General features: G+C 37.8%; 1 protein-coding gene across 4 annotated transcripts in view; it reads left to right on the forward strand.

The window, feature by feature from the left end:
- The window catches only part of ubr3 (ubiquitin protein ligase E3 component n-recognin 3), a 230,487-nt gene that overhangs the window by 176,114 nt on the left and 33,421 nt on the right, over positions 1-20,952 (forward strand). For all 4 annotated transcript variants that reach the window (XM_063052208.1, XM_063052206.1, XM_063052207.1 and 1 more), the window contains 2 exons: positions 10,482-10,587; positions 11,666-11,766. In XM_063052208.1, coding sequence (XP_062908278.1) covers positions 10,482-10,587; positions 11,666-11,766 — 207 coding nt within the window. The remainder of the gene's footprint in view (positions 1-10,481; positions 10,588-11,665; positions 11,767-20,952) is intronic.

The raw sequence follows: 20,952 nt of genomic DNA on the forward strand, positions 1-20,952 counted from the left end.
CGACGCAGACTGGGAGACCGCTTTGCTGAACATCTACGCTCTGTCCGCCTGAGAAAGCAGGATCTCCCAGTGGCCACACATTTTAATTCCACATCCCATTCCCATTCTGACATGTCTATCCACGGCCTCCTCTACTGTAAAGATGAAGTCACACTCAGGTTGGAGGAACAACACCTTATATTCCGTCTGGGTAGCCTCCAACCTGATGGCATGAACATCGACTTCTCCAACTTCCGCTAATGCCCCACCTCCCCCTCGTACCCCATCTGTTATTTATTTTTATACACACATTCTTTCCCTCACTCTCCTTTTTCTCCCTCTGTCCCTCTGACTATACCCCTTGCCCATCCTCTGGGTTCCCCCCACCCCCTTGCCTTTCTCCCCGGACCTCCTGTCCCATGATCCTCTCATATCCCCTTTGCCAATCACCTGTCCAGCTTTTGGCTCCATCCCTCCCCCTCCTGTCTTCTCCTATCATTTTGGATCTCCCCCTCCCCTCCAACTTTCAAATCTCTTACTAACTCTTCCTTCAGTTAGTCCTGACGAAGGGTCTCGGCCTGAAACGTCGACTGCACCTCTTCCTAGAGATGCTGCCTGGCCTGCTGCGTTCACCAGCAACTTTGATGTGTGTCACTTTGTAGAGATCTCTTTTTACTTCGACACGAGTCTTTTTCTGTTGATTAGTGTCAAGAAAAGCCAAATTAAATCCACTGATTCAATGTTGTAAAACAATAAAACATGAAAACTTCCAAGAGGGGTTGAATACTTTTTATAGGCACTGTATGTTGCAATATTGCTGGTTCTAAATTAATTTTTTTTGCAATATGTGGAAATCTAATGTGTTCTTCTCACTGAGGTGTAATTTGATGTTTCAACATTTGGCTGCTGGAGCATGGATGGGTAAATCAGTTTCAGCTAATCTGAGTAACTTCTTAAATATTGTATTCACACCATAATGACTTGGACCTGACAGTTTTTGCAGTGTGTTGATAGCTTCCATCCACACTTTTGCATTATAGTACTATTTAGTATCACAGGAAGTCTGTGGTGCATGCAACTGGTTTGATATGTTCAGTTTCCACGGCAGATAACACAAATTTAGAGCAACCTAAGTTTCTAAAAGGCACCAGATATCAAATTTGAAGTTTCAGCTTACCGTTGTATAGCTCTGATTTTTCTATTCATCATGCAATTCAGTATAGTGGCAAAGAGACACATTGTCTTTGAATTAAATTTGAATCTGTGTACCTCATGTGAAATTACATTCTTTAATCACAGGTATTACCATGATTCTTAATACGTAAATTTCCTATTTGTTTTGGAAGAGAAAACTGTATTTGTGCCAATGGAAGTATGCCGCATGGCAAGCCAACCTCACTTTTGGCTATTAATGGAGGAGGGAACTGTAGCACAGGCACAATACAGTTGATGTAGCCCTTCATAGTCATCTGCACTTGCATCTAAAAGTGGGGATAAAAAGAGCTTGTTTTGTGAGCTGATGATGCACTCATTGCTCTAAGTATTTATGCATTAATTTATGAACACTGGTTGATGGAACTGTGACTACAGGCAAATAAAGATAGCAAACAATAGATGAAGCTAAGCACTGTCATGACTATCTTTCAAAGACATACAGTTAGGGTTATGAGTGTAAGCATGCAACGTTGGTGCCAGAAGCATGGCGACACTTGCAAGCTGCCTAGCACAATCCTCACTGACGCACTTCACTGTGTTGTGATGTACATATGACAAATGAAGCTAATATTTTCCCTAATTTGAAGTGGTTAAAGCTCTGTGTCTAGCAGTGAGTAGTGGCAGAGAGTTAAATGTCTAATAGGAGGTTTGGAGACAAATTCCATCCTCGCTCATGGTGGGACCCAACAAATGAAGCATTTGCGATATGATCACCCAGAAGTGTTGAGTGGATGAGCTTACTTTACTTCTGTCTGGGGCCTGTACCATTACAGAATTCACTAATGCTCTTTAGAGGAGGTTCTTACCCATTTTTACCTGTGTGCCTCTATCACCTTGTGGGGCACTACAATTTCATTAGAAGTTACAGATTCAGATCTGATTATTTAAACAGAGGGATCATGAGACAGCCTAGACCAGGGGTTCCCAGCTTTTTTTTATGCCATAGACCAATACCATTAAGCAAGAGGTCTGTGGACCCCAGTTTGGGAACCCCTAGTCTAGACCATCAGCAGCAGCAAAGTTCTCCACTACAATTCTGCATCTCCTTCACATCATTCTATCCTTACTTTACCAATCCTCCTTGTATGAAGTGAGCGCAGAAGTGCTCAGTGAAAACATGTACCTAAAATTCTGATTGGAAAGCTGCAACGCTGTGTTATTTTTATACTTCCTGTCAACATAGAAGGAAGCCATTTCAGTCATTGCGTCTGTGTTGGCTCATTTTCCACGTAACTTCCTTATGCCCATAAATGTTACTCAGGTTCTTTTATTTATTCACCTGAACACCAGAGGCAGTTGTATGGCAGCCAATTAACCTTACCACCTGGCACAAGGAATGTGGCAGCGAGCTGAAACTCAAATATACAGTATCGGATTGAAATGGGATTATTTGGATGGTTTCAAATTGTTGGAAAAAAACTGAGGGAACAAACATGCTAAATGATTCTATGAAGTCCTGGTATGAATTTGATTAAGTTGTGTTTTGATATTGTGCATATCCAACATCCCCACGAAGGAAGAATCCATCCATATGCTATGGTATGAAAGCAGAGAATGATGGAAACATTCAACGGGTCAGGTAGCATCCTCCCCAGTTCTGACAAAGAATCAGTAACTGAAACATTAACTCTGGTCGCTTTCCTCTTTTATTTTGGATTTTTAGTAACATTTTGATTTCCAGCTTTTCATGGCCCTTTACCCAAGATCACCCAAAGTCCTTTTCCAAAATAAAGCTTATTTTGGACATTAGACTTGCTTGGTAATCTTAGAGCTAAGTGGGAACCAAGTTGCTATGTTGTACAATACAGTGCAATAAGTGTCAAGTGATAGGGGAATAAATAGAAATCAGATATAGGGATTGGACTTTTTATTTGGTTAGGCTTGTGTTTTTATGTTATTTGCACTATTTGCCAATTGGATGACTTGAGAGAGGATTGTGACACCAATGTTGATTGTGGGAAAGGAAAGACAAGTTGTCAACAGTAAGTTAGACTGTATGTCAAGATGCAAAGTGGTGTGCAAATAAAGGCATGAAGAATGGAGACCTTGAAGAAGCAATCAGTGCAGAGATTACTACAGTTCCGTTCTTTATATCCAGTACAGTATTTAAATACAATGTTTAATTTGGTCCAGTGGCTACTAATACAAGGCTCTGTATTAAATTTGATGTACACAGTTTAGTGCAGTAGAGTGATACCAATAACATGTTAATCCAGCCTATTTGATGATGGCACAGAAATGGGAAGAAACGGACTGTATAATTCATCCAGGTAGGATGAAGTTCAATTTTATTGTCATCTGGCTGTACATTTAAATATTCAAGCAAATGAAGCAATGTCCTCCGGACCATGGTACACCCACAAAACATGTATCACACACAGCACATAAACCAAAATATTACCATAAATAAGTTCATAAATGATAATTCAAAATGCATGTAGTGCACTGCAAAGCTAAACAGTAAATAGCTGGCTGTCCTAGTGACAAGACCTCAGTGTTGGCAAGTTAGTTTCACAGTCTGAGGGAAGAAGCTGTTACCCAGTCTGGCAGTCCTCATCTTGATGTTTCTGTACCTCCTTGCTGGTGGTTGTGGGTCAGAGAGATTGTGGGAAGAGTAGTAGAGATCCTCAATAATGCTTTGGGCCCTTTGTCTGCATCGCTCCCGGTAAATGTTACAAATGGAGGGGGGAGGGAGACCCCAGAAGTCCTCTCATGATTTTTACTACTATCAAAGCATTGTGTATTTTTAAATACAATTAACAGTATTGGTTGTTTTCAAATTGAAATAAATATTGTTTAACATGGGAAGATTCTACAAAGGAGACAGCCAACCTTATGAAAATCATACAACATTTATCTTGTTTAATTAGCTTGTTTTTCTGGGCCACAAAGCTGGCACGTGAGAATTTAGAATCAATGTGATACCTTTGATGCACTTCTGTAAATACGCTGTTTTCAAAGAATGGATTAAAATTGTGAAGGATATTGAATTTCTTTCATAAAGTATACTGGGAGGTCTAAATTGTACTGGAGAATAGTAAGAAGAATCTTAATTTCTCTTGAATATAAAAATGGTCGTCTATCATTATACACCATTCTTTTGACACCAGTGTTGTCTGGTTGTCATCTGACATCTCATGCCTCAGGCTTGTAATTATCTCCAGCAGCTTTTAAAATAATTGAAGATCGAGATTGCACTGCAATTGATTGCTGTCACCTGCTTCCTGAATACAGAGTAAATGAGGATGAAATGATTTGGCAACCATTCCTTTTTCACAGCAGTGTTTCACTCCTGGGATACTAAAAATCTGAAATAGATCTCTTCAGCACTTGATAGTGAAATCATATTTAATTAACTTGAATTTTTAAACAAATATGTGCTTGAATACTTGTTGAAAAGAATATAAATGATTTGGTGTTCACGAAGTGTATGTTGTGTTTCTGTATACAATGAATGTCACGGTGTTAACATTAGACTAATAACCACTATAGTTACATTTTCTCATATACAAACAAGTAATTTTATCAAATAGTTTTTTTTTCGGGTTCTTCTCTTCCTCTTTTTTTTTGTTGAGATTGACTGCTATTATGGTTCCATGGATGCCAGGTTAGCCTTTAGTAAATCTCGCAAGTGATTGCCATGAAATTGTCATTGGGTATTGGAGAAGAGGGTAGATGAGGTATAGGATTAGGCACAGTGTTCTTGTTATATACAGCAGGTTTGAAGTACTCTTACTCCTCTCTTGTCCCTATAAAATGTGTTTAGTGTTTGATAAGAATTAGCCATCCAATATAAAAAAGAAACATTACATAATTACTATATACCTCTATAAGGTACATTTCCCTTTAGGGATCAGCAAATCAGGAATTGACATGCTTCACAATTTTCCTCTCGTGCTCAGCTGGTCCAATATTTCTAGCTAAGATAACAACGGCTCATTTAGCATAATTAGTTTATCAAACTTTGCACCTTCTCTGTCATATATGGCTGAATAATTTATTGGGAGTCCTTGTGCAGGATACCCTAAAGGATAACCTCCAGGTTGAGTTAGTGGTGAAGAAGGCGAATGCAATGTTGGTGTTCATTTCTAGAGGTATAAAATATAAGAGGAGGGATGTGATGTTGAGGCTCTGTAAGGCACTCGTGAGACCACACTTGGAGTATTGTGTGCAGTTTTGGGCTCCTTATTTTAGAAAGGATATACTGGCATTGGAGAGGATTCAGAGAAGATTCATGAGAATGATTCCAGGAATGAAAGGATTACTGTATGAGGAACGTCTGGCAGCTCTTGGGCTATATTCCCTGGAGTTCAGGAGAATGAGGGGGGAATCTCATAGAAACATTCTGAATGTTAAAAAGACTGAACAGATTAGATATGGCGAAGTTATTTCCCATGGTAGCAGAGTCTAGGACAAAAGGGCACGACTTCAGGATTGAAGGACATCCATTTAGAACAGAGATGCTGAGAAATTGGTTTAATCAGAGGGTGGTAAATGTGTGGAATTTGTTGCCATGAGCAGTTGTGGGGGCCAAGTCACTGGGTGCTTTTAAGGCCAAGATAGATAGGTTCTTGATTAGCCAGTGCATCAAAGGGGATGGGGAGAAGGCAGGGGAGTGGGGATGACTGGAAGAATTGGATCAGCCCATGATTGAATGGCGGAGCAGACTTGATGGGCTGAATGGCCTACTTCTGCTCCTATATCTTATGGACTTATGAATTATCTATTTTTTATTAATTTTTGGAAAAGGTACAAAGATATAAAACTGTTCTTGAGCAATCAAGAACACAGTGTTTCAAGAGGCTCGTCATGAGGCACATCAAGACCCTGTTGCCCCCCTCACTGGACCCCCAGTGCTGTGTGCTCAGTCCACTGCTGTTCACTCTGCTGACCCACGACTGCGCTGCAACACACAGCTCGAACCACATCATCGAGTTCGCTGATGACACGACCGTGGTGGGTCTCATCAGCAAGAATGATGAGTCAGCGTACAGAGAGAAGGTGCAGCAGCTAATGGACTGGTGTAGAGCCAACAACCTGTCTCTGAATGTCAGCAAAACAAGAGAGATGGTTGTTGACTTCAGGAGGACACAGAGCGACCACTCTCCGCTGAACATCGACGACTCGTCCGTAGTGATCGTTAAAGAGCACCAAATTTCTTGGTGTTCATCTGGCGGAGAATCTCACCTGGTCCCTCAACACCAGCTCCATAGCAAAGAAAGCCCAGCAGCGTCTCTACTTTCTGCAAAGGTTGAGAAAAATCCATCTCCCACCCCCCCCCCCCATCCTCACCACATTCTACGGAGGTTGTATTGAGAGCATCCTGAGCAGCTGCATCACTGCCTGGTTCGGAAATTGCATCAGCTCGGATCGCAAGACCCTGCAGCAGATAGTGAGGTCAGCTGAGAAGATCATCGGGGTCTCTTTTCCCGCTATTACAGACATTTACACCACACGCTGCATCCATAAAGCAAACAGCATTATGAAGGAACACACATCAAGGTTGCTGGTGAATGCAGCAGGCCAGGCAGCATCTATAGGAAGAGGTACAGTCGACGTTTCAGGCCTAGACCCTGTCAGGACAAAGGTTCTCGGCCCGAAACGTCGACTGTACCTCTTCCTATAGATACTGCCTGACCTGCTGCGTTCACCAGCAACTTTGATGTGTGTTGCTTGAATTTCCAGCATCTGCAGAATTCCTCGTGTTAGCATTATGAGGGACCCCATGCACCCCTCATACAAACTCTTCTCCCTCCTGCCATCTGGCAAAAGGCACCGAAGCATTCGGGCTCTCACGACCTGACTATGTAAGAGTTTCTTCCCCTAAGCCATCAGACGCCTCAATACCCAGAGCCTGGACTGACACCAACCTACTGCCCTCTACTGTGCCTATTGTCTTGTTTATTATTTATGGTAATATCTGCACTGTTTTGTGCACTTTATGCAGTCCTGAGTAGGTCTATAATCTAGTGTAGTTTTTACATAGTTCAGTGTAGCACCATGGTCCTGAAAAACATTGTCTCGTTTTTACTGAGTACTGTACCAGCAGTTATGGTCGAAATGACAATAAAAAGTGACTTGATATCCTGTATAGACCATTCCATTCCAAACTGAGATTACACATTTTGCATAGTTTATCCTATCTCGTAAATTTCCAAATTAGGTATAGGGTGTCAAATAATGTACACTTCAATCTTCCTTGTTTTTCCGCATTTATTTTCTGATACTTTAAAAAACATATTTTTGCAACAATCACTTCCCTCCCTTTGAAAATCATCCAAGGCTAATCATTCAGCTTCCGATTCTGATAGCTTAACATCCGTTTATCTGTCCATGATCCAAGTTCAGCTATAAACATTTTTCAACTGAATCTTTCTCAAAACGCCCGTACTTGGTGGAAATATTTTCCCCTTCTGAAATTGGGAATGAAAACATTTTCATCACCATCATCAGTAGGGTTTTCCAAATCCAATTCTAAAATAGTACATCTTTTAACAGAGCTTTTTTTTAATTTTCTAAATGATTTCAAGACTGAGTGAAGAATAGGTGTTTATTTCGATATGTTAATTTTTTAATTCAGGTAAACTTAAAAAGTAAACAGTTATGAAAGACAAATGCATAACACCCCCAAGTGAACCAAATGAAGAAAGGAGGCAAAAAATAATCTGCTAGAAGAATCCAAAATAGCGACCATCCCTTTGCCTCACATATGCTGCTTGGCCTGCTGTGTTCTTCCAGCAGTTTATTTTTTCCCTCCAGCTTCCATCATCTGCAGTCTCTTGTCTCCTGGCTTGGAAGAATGAGGGATTCACATTAAAGCAAGATCAGAGATAACACAAATTGACACAGTAGCTGTCATGTATTGGAATTGTTTTGACTAATCTTCCACTGAGCTGATCTGGAAGTACCTGTATGAAAGAAATGGAGTTTCTGAGTCCATTATTGTGACACCTTGGATTCCACAACAGTCTTCAGCTGAGCAGCAAATCAGCTTCCATTTTTAGTGGAAAATGTGACAGTTCTCTTGTGCAGGATTAGTTGATTTCATATATACCTGTAAAAAGCAATATTATAAAAGTAATGTTTTAGAAAGTGATGGGTTTTTATTCAGATTGCTAGAGACCGATATAGGCTGTTTAAGAAACCTGACCTTGAATTAATTACCCTTTTTAAATCAATGAATATATTAAATAAGCTTTTGTTTATATCTATCCAGCTGTCTAGATCCACATACTAAATGTTGCTCGTGACATACTGATAAACTATCTGGTACTTTTTTAAAAAAAAGACAAAATACAGCTGAAGGCTACAATGACTTTGTAAATTGTCCTGTGTTACGCTAGGATTAAATAGGTGGGCTGCTGGGCAGTGAGGCTCATTGGGCTAGAAGGGCTGTTCCGTGCTGTATCTCTAAATAATAGATAAATAAATAACTGTAAGTGGAGAAAATCTGTAATTAGTTTTCTCCTCAACCTTATTGTTGTGAGGTTCTGGCTTTGCTTGCCCCTGGCTATTTTGTAAGCTTGTACTACCCAACAGTTAGCATAGATTCATTACCAGGGTAGCAATTTTATGAACTAAGTCAGTTTTTGTACCTTGAAATATTTTTAATCTGTACTAAGTATCCAAGCACTTATGCTCTCAGACCAGTTCCTTCAGTAATTTAAAAACTGAATCAACGTGCCCATGGTCTGCTCTTCATCAAATTACGGTATTGCTTTGCACTGTTGTAACTATATGTTATAATTATGTGGTTTTGTCAGTTTTAGTCTTGGTTTATCCTGTGTTTCTTGTGATACCATTCTGGAGGAACGTTGTATCATTTTTTAATGCATGCATTTCTAAATGACAATAAACGAGGACTGAGTGTCCTCAATCTAAAAAAAATTCTCTGAGCTGCTTCAAGTAACTCCAGCAGAATTATATGTTGAATTACATAACATTCCTGTGATTTCCTAGATGAAAATTATGACAACTCCATCTTATAAAATGTGAATATCTATGACAGCATTGTTTGTTTGAATTACTTATTCCTCAAGAATATAAATGTCCACCTTAAATAATAACTTTGGTATTAAAATATTTTAAGTTGGTTACCTAAACTGACTGTCCAAACAAGCATACAAGTGCAATAATAGCCATTTCAAATTAAACAAGATCAAAACTTCTGATAACTATCTACTGTTTTTTTACGCAATTGACAATTGATATATTAATAATCCTGTACATTAAGCACCACTTGGAGGGGTTACAGAAGAAACAGCTTGTACTCTTGGGTGGAGAAATTACTTAGCTTCCAGTCCAGATGAATACACTCCAGGTCTTTCAGTTCTGTCTTTACCTTCCAGTCCAGGTGGCTTCACTCCAGGGTTCTCAGGGTTACCAGACATAACCACTTACCTCAGAGATGTGGAAAGAGGGCTGGACCTCTGTAACAGCATTGGTTCAAGTCTTCGTTCCCTAGCATCCTACAAGTTAATGGGCCATTTAGAACAAAATTGAACTCAGAGCAAGACTGGCCTACTCAAGAGAACTGAGGGACCGCTGTGTATGTTACACTTGCTTCACCTGACTGCACCATTCCTACCTGAATGCTTCTCAATTCTTGGGATGGACTGTTTTGCATCGTTAGGCAAAGTCAGAGGTAAAGGGGTCTGCTTTCTGAACAATGCCCTGTGGTGCTCAGATGTGATGGCCCTGATGACTTCCTGCTCATGCAGCTTGGAATATCTAACAGTGAGGTTGCTCATGCTACCTGCCATAGGGTATCACATCAGCTATCCTGACAACATCCCAAAACGGCTTTGAAATAAGATTCCTCGAGTCCCCTTCATTATTGCTGTTGACTTCAACCAGGCCAACTTCATGAGGGCATTACCAAAATACTACCAGCACATCCCCTGTCCCACTAGTGGCTCAAACACCCTCAATCATTGCCGCACAACATCAAAGACACCTACCAAGCCACCTCCTGCTGAATCTTTGGCAAACAGACCACTAAGCTTTCCCCTGGTCTGGGGAAATAGATGAGCTTCTACTTAGTTGGCTTGAGTCAGTAGGATGGTCTATGTTCAAAGACTCAGCAGCCTTTACTAAAAAGAATATCCTGAATTAAGAAAACAAATAATATCAATCAGCAGTTTCCATAACGTTTTCATCCTGTCAGTAATCATTCCAGTGATTGTGCACAATGGAGTTTTACATTTTTTTAGAACACGGAGAAATTCTGAAACTGTAGCTCATCATATTATCATATTATACATCATATTGCTTGTTTTAAATTACAGACCAGCTGCTGCATGTGCTTGCTATGCATATGCGTCTTTTTAGAATCGACTCTGCATACAATCCTTGGACACGACTTACACAGTTGACGCAAGTTATTGATTCAGGGTAAGTATTCCATTTGTAATTTGTTTTAGATTTTGAACAGACCTAATGATGTAAAACAAAATTCATACATTCCAAATCTTTTCACCATAGTTTTGCCAAAGATAGGAACCAGTTGCACATTTCTCTATTAGCACACTAGATTCTTTGGTTTGATCAAGTAGACGTTTCATAATATTGAGGTAACCATTTTTTCTGCAATGCAAAATACCTAACATTTTCTGCAATTGATGCCTAGCTCTTATGAATAACAATCTCATATTTTATTACACCTGCTGGTTCAAAATGTATCAGTCAGTTAACTCTCCTGATGGTTTTTAGTTCTGTTATATTGTCTTTCCTTTTTCAAGCTCCTTCCTTTCTCCTCCTGCCTTTTCATCTCCTCTCAAAATTCTTCCCCCCCCCGCTCCGCTTTTTCTCCCAAGTAAAGGAGGCCATTTAGTCCTTCAAGCTTTCTCCCAACTCAGCTCCCTTTTCCACACCTTCCTTTGATTCCCTTGTTTTCCAAAACCAGGTGGTGGACTGCATTTGGAAACGAAATCTTTGGTTGGATTAAATTGTAATTTAAACTGATAGGTAATCATCTTCATGAAATTATCTAATTGAAAACTGCTTTTGGAGCAAATGTAATCTCCACATTGTCTTTTTAGGGAGAGTTCATTTCTTGTTGAATTTGGGAATTCCCTGCTGCACAGATTTGGACAATATCAGTTTTTTTTACCAGCTAGTAAAATTTTCTTTAATTCCATAGAACAGTTCAGCAAAAGAAAGGATCATACCTAATGTAACATTTACATAAAATTGTTTGCATTGTATGAAGGTCTTTGTTTAACCTCTTCTTATAGCGCCAAAATTATTGTGAAGTAATTACTTTCCTATGCTTTTCCATTCTCTAGTGAATCTGTTTTTAAGGTCACAGTTTAAGGTCAAAAGCATAATAGCATTTGAAACAGATTAAATCAAAAAATTTAACAGGGCCATGAGTGCTGACATTTGGATCACAGAATTCTCAGTGATCAGTTTACAAAAACAAGCCTTCAGCTGTCTTGCACACTCATAACTGTTTAATTTCTATTTCCAGAATTTGTGATGATGAGAAGCCAGATGTGCCATTATTATACCGAGATGTTCCCTCTCTCCTAATGATCCTTGTTTTAACTATGCCACAAGAATTTCACAAAGGCAAGTTTTAATTTGTAGAGAAAAAAATGGTCGTTAGAACCACCTAACATATATTTTTGAGCTGATAAAATTATGTTAACATTTTGAGTGTAACATCATCTATTGAATACCCTAGTACAGCAAACAAATGATATTATCTTGGATATATGCAGAAAACTGGACTTAAAAGACCTTTAGTATAAGCTTGGTGCACTTATCATCATTGCCTGTCTCTTTATCACCTGTCCTTCTACATTGTTATCAGCTTCATTGTACACACCACACTGAGGCTTGGAAAGCCATTGAGGCTTTATATTTATTAGTGAAGTCCTTTCAGTGACCTTCATCTGTTAACACTACTGTGATCTGTGTGATCCTTCAATCTCAGCTCAGTGCCTGAAGGATAAAGATAGCAATTTACATTGAATTTTAGCAGTCACAATTGCAGCAATCATGTATAATAAGAGGTTGTACACAAAAAAATGATAATTACAGTAATGCTTACTGGATGTGACATGTAATGTCAGCACATGGCCTAAGGCAGAACAGAATGTGTGATGAATACAAAATTACAAAGCTTTTTTTGGTCAGAGTTATCAAATTCAGTAAATCTGTCTGCTTTAACAGTAAATTAAAATTGGGAACACCCATGAAAGTCTACTAGATGATTTTTTTAAAAAGCTCCCCTAAAAGTGGTGGATTTTGCACATTGTTATGTATTGAATGCAGTTAAGTTTTATGAAAGAATGGATTGATATTTTGCAGAAAAGACTTCAACATTCTTTTACCTCTAAATGGGGAACTATGACAGTCACATTGTCTTGTTAGCGGTTAGATGAGAATTGGTATCTTTTCCAATCCCACATTGATTAAACCAAAGTAAATGCCATTACACTGCTCATCCTGTGAAAGAAAATTGATCTGATCCCATTGCAAAGAGACACAGCTGCAAATTGAGTCTTTTATTACAGGAAGGACTTCCTGATGGAGGTCAGAACAATTGTTGGTGGTGATAGTGCAATTGGTGGTGGGGGAGGGGTGCAGATGCAGTGGATGGAAAACAAGTACAAAACAGATTGTGAGCAGAGAAAAGGTTTGATTTTAAACACCGTGTCCAGACGTGCAGAATGCATAATTACAGAGCACATATTGTGTATCCTGTAATAACTGTACATGTATTGTTATCACAGTGAGGCTCTCCTAATTTTGTTGGGCATGTAATTTGGAATATGGGTGACGTATTGGGGGATCATTGAAGTAGAACCACCTCAATAACATTTTGACCTTTGGCTGAACCACTGAAAGGTGCATAGCCACAAAATTTAGCATGTAAGGTTAGAGAGTAAAAATAGAGAATAAAAATAATTGAAGGCACGTTTTATGAATTCCTTCTAATAGCAGGAATATCAAATGCTGAGGAAATGATGGGAAAAACTGGACCTATTATCACTACCGTCAATGCTGTGACCCTGTCGCTGATCAGATTTAAATACTTAGCTGGTTGTGTACAGTACCTTTAAACTTTATCTGTTGTATCTAAATAGCCTAACAGTAGATTGGTTATTGTATGGTACTATCAATGTACATCGAAGTATTACTGCTACATTCTGTATTTACATTTTTGTAGATTAGTTTACTGTTCCCAGTTTATTTCCAGTTTAATATAAACATTGCATAATTGTGTACAGCATTTTAAAATTTTTTGTTAATTTTGAATGTCAAAATGAAAATGATGTCAAAAATGATTCAAATGGTTAAACTTAATATTAGAGGATGTATACAGTATACAACGTAAAATTCTTACTCATCACAGACATTCATGAAACAAGAAGGCCCACAGAATGAATGATAGAAATCGGAACTCCCTGAGATCCCCCTCCCCCCCCATGCACAAGCAGCAGCAGGAGCATTGACTCACCCCCGCACTTGCAGAAGCACCAACACCCCCCCCCCAGCAAGCAAGCAATAGCCATCACCCCCCCCCCCAAAAGAAACCCTTGATCTAGTGTCCAACAAAAACTACAGCCCATAACCAGCACTTCGGTGTCTCAGACAGGCTGTCTCTTTCCATTGAGGGAGAGAGAGAGAGAGCTCCTGCAACAACAACATAAGAGGAGACTAGCAACTTGATGTTCCAGTGTTACAATCTTCTGCATTGCTTCTCCAGGACCTTGTATCAGGTATTCTCACTCTCGATCAAAGAGAGATTGCTCGAGTACAGAGGCCTTCTTCTGACAGCAGCAAACACCACCTGCTGTCTCGATGTTTCAGTCTCCCACAGTGGTTTACAGCGAAAGATTAGCGAAGAACTGGGCCATCTATGGCGCAGCTCCCCGAAAGTACAAGTCTTCCAGGCCATTCCTGGAGATAGCAAAGCGCCAGGCTACGTAGCCGGTCCGAAAACCCATCACTTGTGAAGAACCATAGTTTCAATTGTAGTTCAAAGTTAGAAGTTGTAAACTTTTTCTTGTATTAATTATGTGGCCATATTTATTATAATTAATATGTGGCCAAATCAATGGGATGAGACAGTTTAAAGTTTATTTAGAATCGCTGCTTCTTATTCTTAATTTCTGTACAACAGTCCCACCTAGTCTCTTATACTGTTTTCATTTTCTTTCTTTTTAAATCTTTTTATTGAGTAAGTATACAAAAAAGGTAAGCCATATAAACATTAATACAATGTTAAAGTATAATAAAATTCCAAAAGATAACAATACCAAAAAGAAAATACTACAAACAATGTAATTTAAGCATAAGAAACCAAGATAACATAATAGTATACTAGATTTTATATATATCAATGGAAAAAAAGAAAAAAAAAACCCCAAAAAAAAACCCACCGTGCAACTAACTAAAAGCAAAGCAAAGCAATGGGCTAACTTGAAACCAAACAGAGTTAAACTTAAAATCACGTCCTCAATCCCGACCTCCATTAAAACAGTGAAGAGAAAACAAGAAGGGTAAATATTACATTAAATGAAAATATCGAATAAAAGGTCCCCAAATCTGTTCAAATTTAAATGAAGAATCATAAAGGTTACTTCTAATTTTCTCCAGATTCAAACATAAAATCGTCTGAGAAAACCAAAAAAAGGTAGTTGGAGCATTAAGCTCTTTCCAATGTTGTAAAATACATCTTTTCGCCATTAAAGTAAGAAATGCAATCATTCTACGGGCTGAAGGGGAAAGATTACTAGAAATTTTAGGTAGTCCAAAGATAGCAGTAATAGGGTGAGGAGAGATATCTATATTTAATACCTTAGAAATAATATTGAAAATATCTCTCCAAAAAGTTTCCAAAGTAGGGCAAGACCAAAACATATGAGTTAAAGAGGCTATCTGCCCCGAACATCTATCACAGAAAGGATTAATATGCGAGTAAAAACGCGCTAACTTATCTTTGGACATATGTGCTCTATGAACCACTTTAAATTGAATTAGGGAATGTTTAGCACAAATAGAGGAAGTATTAACTAATTGTAAAATCTGCCCCCAATCATCCACAGAAATGGTAAGCCCCAATTCCTGTTCCCAATCTACCCTAATCTTATCAAATGGAGCTTTCCTAAGTTTCATAATAATATTATAAATCATAGCCGATGCACCTTTCTGACATGGATTAAGGTTAATTATCGAATCTAAAATATATATAGGAGGAAGCATTGGAAAGGAAGTAAGTATAGTACTTAGGAAATTTCTAACTTGTAAATATCTAAAAAAATGTATTCTTGATAAGTTATATTTGTTAGATAATTGTTCAAAAGACATAAGGGAACCATCTAAAAATAAATCCAAAAACCGTAAAATACCCTTAGTCTTCCAAGTTTGAAAAGCGCGATCCGTAAAAGAGGGAGGAAAAAATATGTTCCCTAAAATAGGAATCGCTAACCCGAATTGATTAAGATCAAAAAATTTTCTGAATTGAAACCAAATGCGCAAAGCATATTTAACTATCGGGTTAGAGACCTGCTTAAGACGTTTCGAATCAAAAGGAAGAGAGGAACCTAAAATAGAACCAAGTGTATAACCCTGAACAGATTGTAATTCCAATGCTACCCATTTAGGAATAAATAGTATGTCCCGATCAAGTAACCAAAATTTCATATGTCGAATATTAATAGCCCAATAATAAAATCTAAAGTTAGGTAATGCTAAACCTCCATCTCTCTTAGCTTTCTGTAAATGTATTTTACCCAGTCTCGGATTCTTGTTCTGCCAAATAAATGAAGAAATTTTAGAGTCAACTTTATCAAAAAAAGATTTAGGAACGAAAATTGGTAATGCCTGAAACACATATAAAAATTTTGGCAAAAAAAACATCTTAACTGCATTAATACGACCAATCAAAGTTAAATATAAGGGAAACCATTTAGATGAAAGTTGAGTAATATGGTCTATTAATGGTAAAAAGTTAGTCTTAAATAAATCTTTATGTTTACAAGTAATTTTAATCCCAAGATATGAAAAGTAATTATTAATCAATTTAAATGGAAATTTATAATATAAGGGAAGATGTTTATTAATCGGAAACAGTTCACTCTTACTAAGATTTAATTTATAACCTGAGAAAAGACCAAATTGTGCTAATAACTCTAAAACAGCAGGAATGGATCTCTCAGGATTAGAAATATATAAAAGTAAATCATCAGCATAGAGTGATAATTTATGGGACTTTAATCCCCGAGTTATCCCAGTAATATTTAAAGATTCTCGAATAGCAATTGCAAGAGGTTCTAATGCAATATCAAATAATAGGGGACTAAGAGGACAGCCTTGTCGAGTACCACGAAAGAGAGGAAAAAAAGGTGAGTTTAAGGAGTTAGTACGAACCGAGGCTACAGGGGAATAATATAACAGTTTAATCCAGGATATAAATTTCAAGCTAAAATTAAACATTTCAAGCACCTTAAATAAATAAGGCCATTCTACTCTATCAAAAGCTTTCTCGGCATCTAAAGAAATAACACACTCAGGAACATTTTGTGAGGGAGTATAAACGATATTTAACAATGTACGAATATTATAAAAAGAGTAACGACCTTTAATAAAACCCGTTTGGTCTTCCGAAATAATAGAAGGAAGTACTTTTTCTAGTCTATTTGCTAATAACTTAGAAAAAACTTTAGAATCAACATTTAATAAAGATATTGGTCTATAAGATGCACATTGAGCAGGGTCTTTATCCTTCTTTAGTATTAAAGAAATTGATGCTCTATTAAAAGATTCCGGAAGTTTACCAAGTTTCAAAGAAGCCTCAAAAACCTTATAGAGCCAAGGAATCAATAAAGAAGCAAAACATTTATAAAATTCAACGGTAAACCCATCAGGGCCAGGAGCTTTCCCCAGATTCATAGAAAAAATAACATTCTTAATCTCATCCATTGTAATGGAAGTATCTAATAAAGAAGACATATCCTGTGAAATCAGAGGGAAGTCTAACTTATCTAAAAAATCATTCATATATTTAGAATCTCGAGGAGACTCTGATTGGTATAAAGAAGAATAAAAATCACAAAAGGTTTGATTAATCCCCACATGATCCAATATCAATCGATCATTTTGGTTATAAATCTGATTGATTTGAGATTTAACATAATTAGATTTCAATTGATTAGCCAGCAGCTTGCCAATTTTATCACTGTGAACATAAAAATCACTTCTTGTTTTCTTTAATTGGTTTACAATCGAGGACGAGAGTAGTAAACTGTGTTCCATTTGAAGTTCAGTTCTTTGTTTGTATAGCTCCTCAGAAGGAGCCATAACATATTTCTTATCAATTTCTTTAATCTTGTCCACAATTACCATCTCCTCCTGCTTCTGTTTCTTCCTCAAAGCAACGGAATACGAAATAATCTGACCCCGAATATAGGCTTTAAAAGTGTCCCAAAGAGTGTTAACCGAAATATCTTCTGTATGGTTAATTGTAAAAAAAAGCTCAATCTGTTCATTCATAAAATTAACAAAGTCCGAGTCCTGAAGCAACAGCGAATTAAAACGCCATTGTCTATTGTTTGGTATATTGGCCATAATTTTAATAGAAAGCTTAAGTGGAGCATGATCCGAAATGGTTATAGAATCATAATCACATTTAATCACTGAAGAAATGAGACGAGAATCAATGAAAAAATAATCAATTCTTGAATAGGAATGATGAACATGTGAAAAGAAGGAAAAATCTTTTTCCTGAGGATGCAGAAAACGCCAAATGTCCGTCGACCCAGAATCAGAAAGGAAAAAATTAATCAAATTTGCAGATTTATTAGGTAAAGTCCGTAAAGGAGCCGAACGGTCCAAAGCTGGAGATAAACAGGTATTAAGATCTCCGCCCCAAATCAATGAAAACTCGTTCAAATTCGGAAACTGATCAAACAATGATTTATAAAATTCCGGACAATCCATATTAGGAGCATAAACATTAACCAAAACTACTTTTTTATTAAATAATAAACCACTAACCAATAAAAATCTACCATTCGGATCAGAGATAATATCCTGTTGTATAAAAGTAACTGAGGAGTCTATAAAGATAGAGACGCCTCGAATCTTAGCATTGGAGTTCGAATGAAATTGTTGTCCCTTCCAAAATTTGAAAAAACGTAGTCTGTCCCCCCTCCGTACATGGGTCTCTTGTAAAAATAAAATTTGTGCTTTAAGTCTCCGGAACACTTTAAAAACTTTTTTCCTTTTAATAGGATGATTAAGACCATTAGTATTCCAGGAGACAAAATTAATAATAGACTCCATAAATCCTAAAGTCAACCCATAACAAGGAGGATTGACAATAGGCGCGACCCACAGACCCGGAGAGGAAACAGAACATACAAAAGATACCGGGGAAAAGGACGTAACCAATACTTCAATAATGTATATAGCCCAAAGAGAAACAAACTAAAACGTGAAGCCCCTCCCACCGCCCCCCACCCCAGGACCCCAAGGCGAAATCTAAAGCAGACCCGCCAGAAAGAAGCAAGCGCTAAAACTACCCCCATGACTTCCGGTATACGCTCCCTAAAAAAAAGGTATAAATATGAAAAGGATCAGCTAATTGTAAAACAGTAAAAAATAAGTAAAAAAAAGTTAGCTCAATTAAAATACACACAGAACAGAACAAAAGCCGGAAAGTATATATTAAAAAAAACCACAATAAACCTCAAACTCATGAATAGACACAGCAACAAAAAAAATAGGATTATTAACATAAAATGATTATAAAAAGCAAAACAGAATAAAATTTAAAAAAAAACTACAAAATTTAAGGCCGCACAGGAAATACGTAAGATGACAAAAGGGAAGTAACCACCCAGAATCCCCAGGGAAAAGAAAGAAATGACGCAGTTAAAAAGAAAGTTTAGCAGCCATATTAAGAAATCGAAAGTAAACTTTTCTGCCCAAATAGGGCACAGAAAAGTTAAAACCAACCAATTCACAGCCTCCGATCAACGGAGAAAATTAAAAAAAGGCAATTAAGATGTTGAAGATGAAAGTTGATCCAGATAACTCTGGGCATCCGATGGAGAATCAAAAAAACGAAGAGCTCCATCTAACATGCGAATCCTTAGACGTGCAGGGTACAGCAGCGCTGGTCTTAAATCCATCTTATAGAATTCCGACATCACGGATCTGTAACGGACCCGTTGGTCCCAGATTGGTTTACTGAAATCTTCCACGAATCGGAACTTAAGATCCGAAAAATCAATGAAACCTTTAGATCGAGCGAATCGAAACAGTCTCTCCTTATCTTGAAAGTAATGAAAACGTAAGATAACATGCCTAGGTCTATCTGACCTAGACGAGTATGATGGGATTCTGTGAACACGATCCAGTAGCGGTGGTTGGTCAGGAAATACAGTAGGGAATGCATCTTTTAAAAGTTGGGAGAAATATTTCATAGGGTTGTTAGCTTCCACGGCTTCCCTGACGCCAATCATTCGTAAATTCTGCCGTCGCATTCTAGATTCCAAGTCAGAGTTTTTAAAAGTCAAAAAGTCAAGTTTCTTCTTCATTACATTAATTGTTTCTTCGACTTTCCCCATCTTAAGCTCACTTTGTTGCGCGGATTTTTGAAGACCAGATATAGCCGACTGATGTTCCGCAATACATGTTTGCATCTTATCAATTAAATCGGCAATTTTCTGGAACTTAGTTGAGATTTCCATATGAATCAGGTCTTTAACAAAGCCCATAATTTCTGTACGAATCATCTCCCTAACAGAGGTTGAAATTTCCCTCTGAATTAACTCCGATATAGCTTCCAAAGTCACCGGTGATTCAGTCGGAGGGAGATCCGTAGCTTTCGGTTTAACCGGAGGTTTACCATCCTTGCCGTCTTTCCCGTTCTTAGACATAGCAGATCTAAGTTCCATCCAATTGTCAGAGAATTCAGTTTAATTCAAAGTATTGTAAAAATTGATGCCTTAATAGTTAATTAAAGTATAGCTGACCATAGAGAGAAAAAACTCAGAGGTAATGGAGCGAGTCAAGAACGCGACTTCACTCCATGAGCGCTACCGGAAGTCTCCCACTGTTTTCATTTTGGAGACCAGCTAACATTCTGACCTCTCAGGATGTGGCAGCCAATTTGATATTTCATTCTGTACAGTTCTTACTGTGGAAAAACATCTGCGACAAAGCTCATTTACTCAGGATTTTTGCAGGCAAAGGACATCTTCATCTAGTCAATCTAAATTGAATTTGATTGCAGCTTTCAGGATGAATGGACTATTAAAACACAATCCTATACCTCGTCGCCTCACAAGAATAAGTTTTTAAAAAATATCTTTGAAAAGGTGCAGTTTGAACCTCAGACAGTCTAGATTAGGTGTTCCCAAATTTTTTTATGCCATGGACTCCTACCATTAACCAAGGGGTCTGTGGACCCCAGGTTGGGAAACCCTGGTCTAGAAAAAACAAAAAAAATAGTTTTTAGAAGTAAAACAATCAAATTAGTGCTCCATTTCACTAACGCTTTTATTAACCTTGCCTCATTCTTCTTCCCTTCCTCTTTTCTGTGCTCCTTTGCTCACTGTTTCACATGCTCCAGATGTTCTTCAGTGTGCTTTGTCTCTTACATCTTTGTGTGTTTCCTTCCTCTATTTCTTGCTCCCTTGCTTGTTTTGTACTTCATCTCCTTAAACATTTACTTACCACTTTTATGAATTTGCTTACTCTTTCTGTTCAATCACTCTTATGCTTGCTCCTTTGCAA

The sequence above is a fragment of the Mobula hypostoma genome, chromosome 6 (genome assembly GCF_963921235.1).
Source record: "Mobula hypostoma chromosome 6, sMobHyp1.1, whole genome shotgun sequence".
In the NCBI taxonomy this organism is placed as follows: domain Eukaryota; kingdom Metazoa; phylum Chordata; class Chondrichthyes; order Myliobatiformes; family Myliobatidae; genus Mobula; species Mobula hypostoma.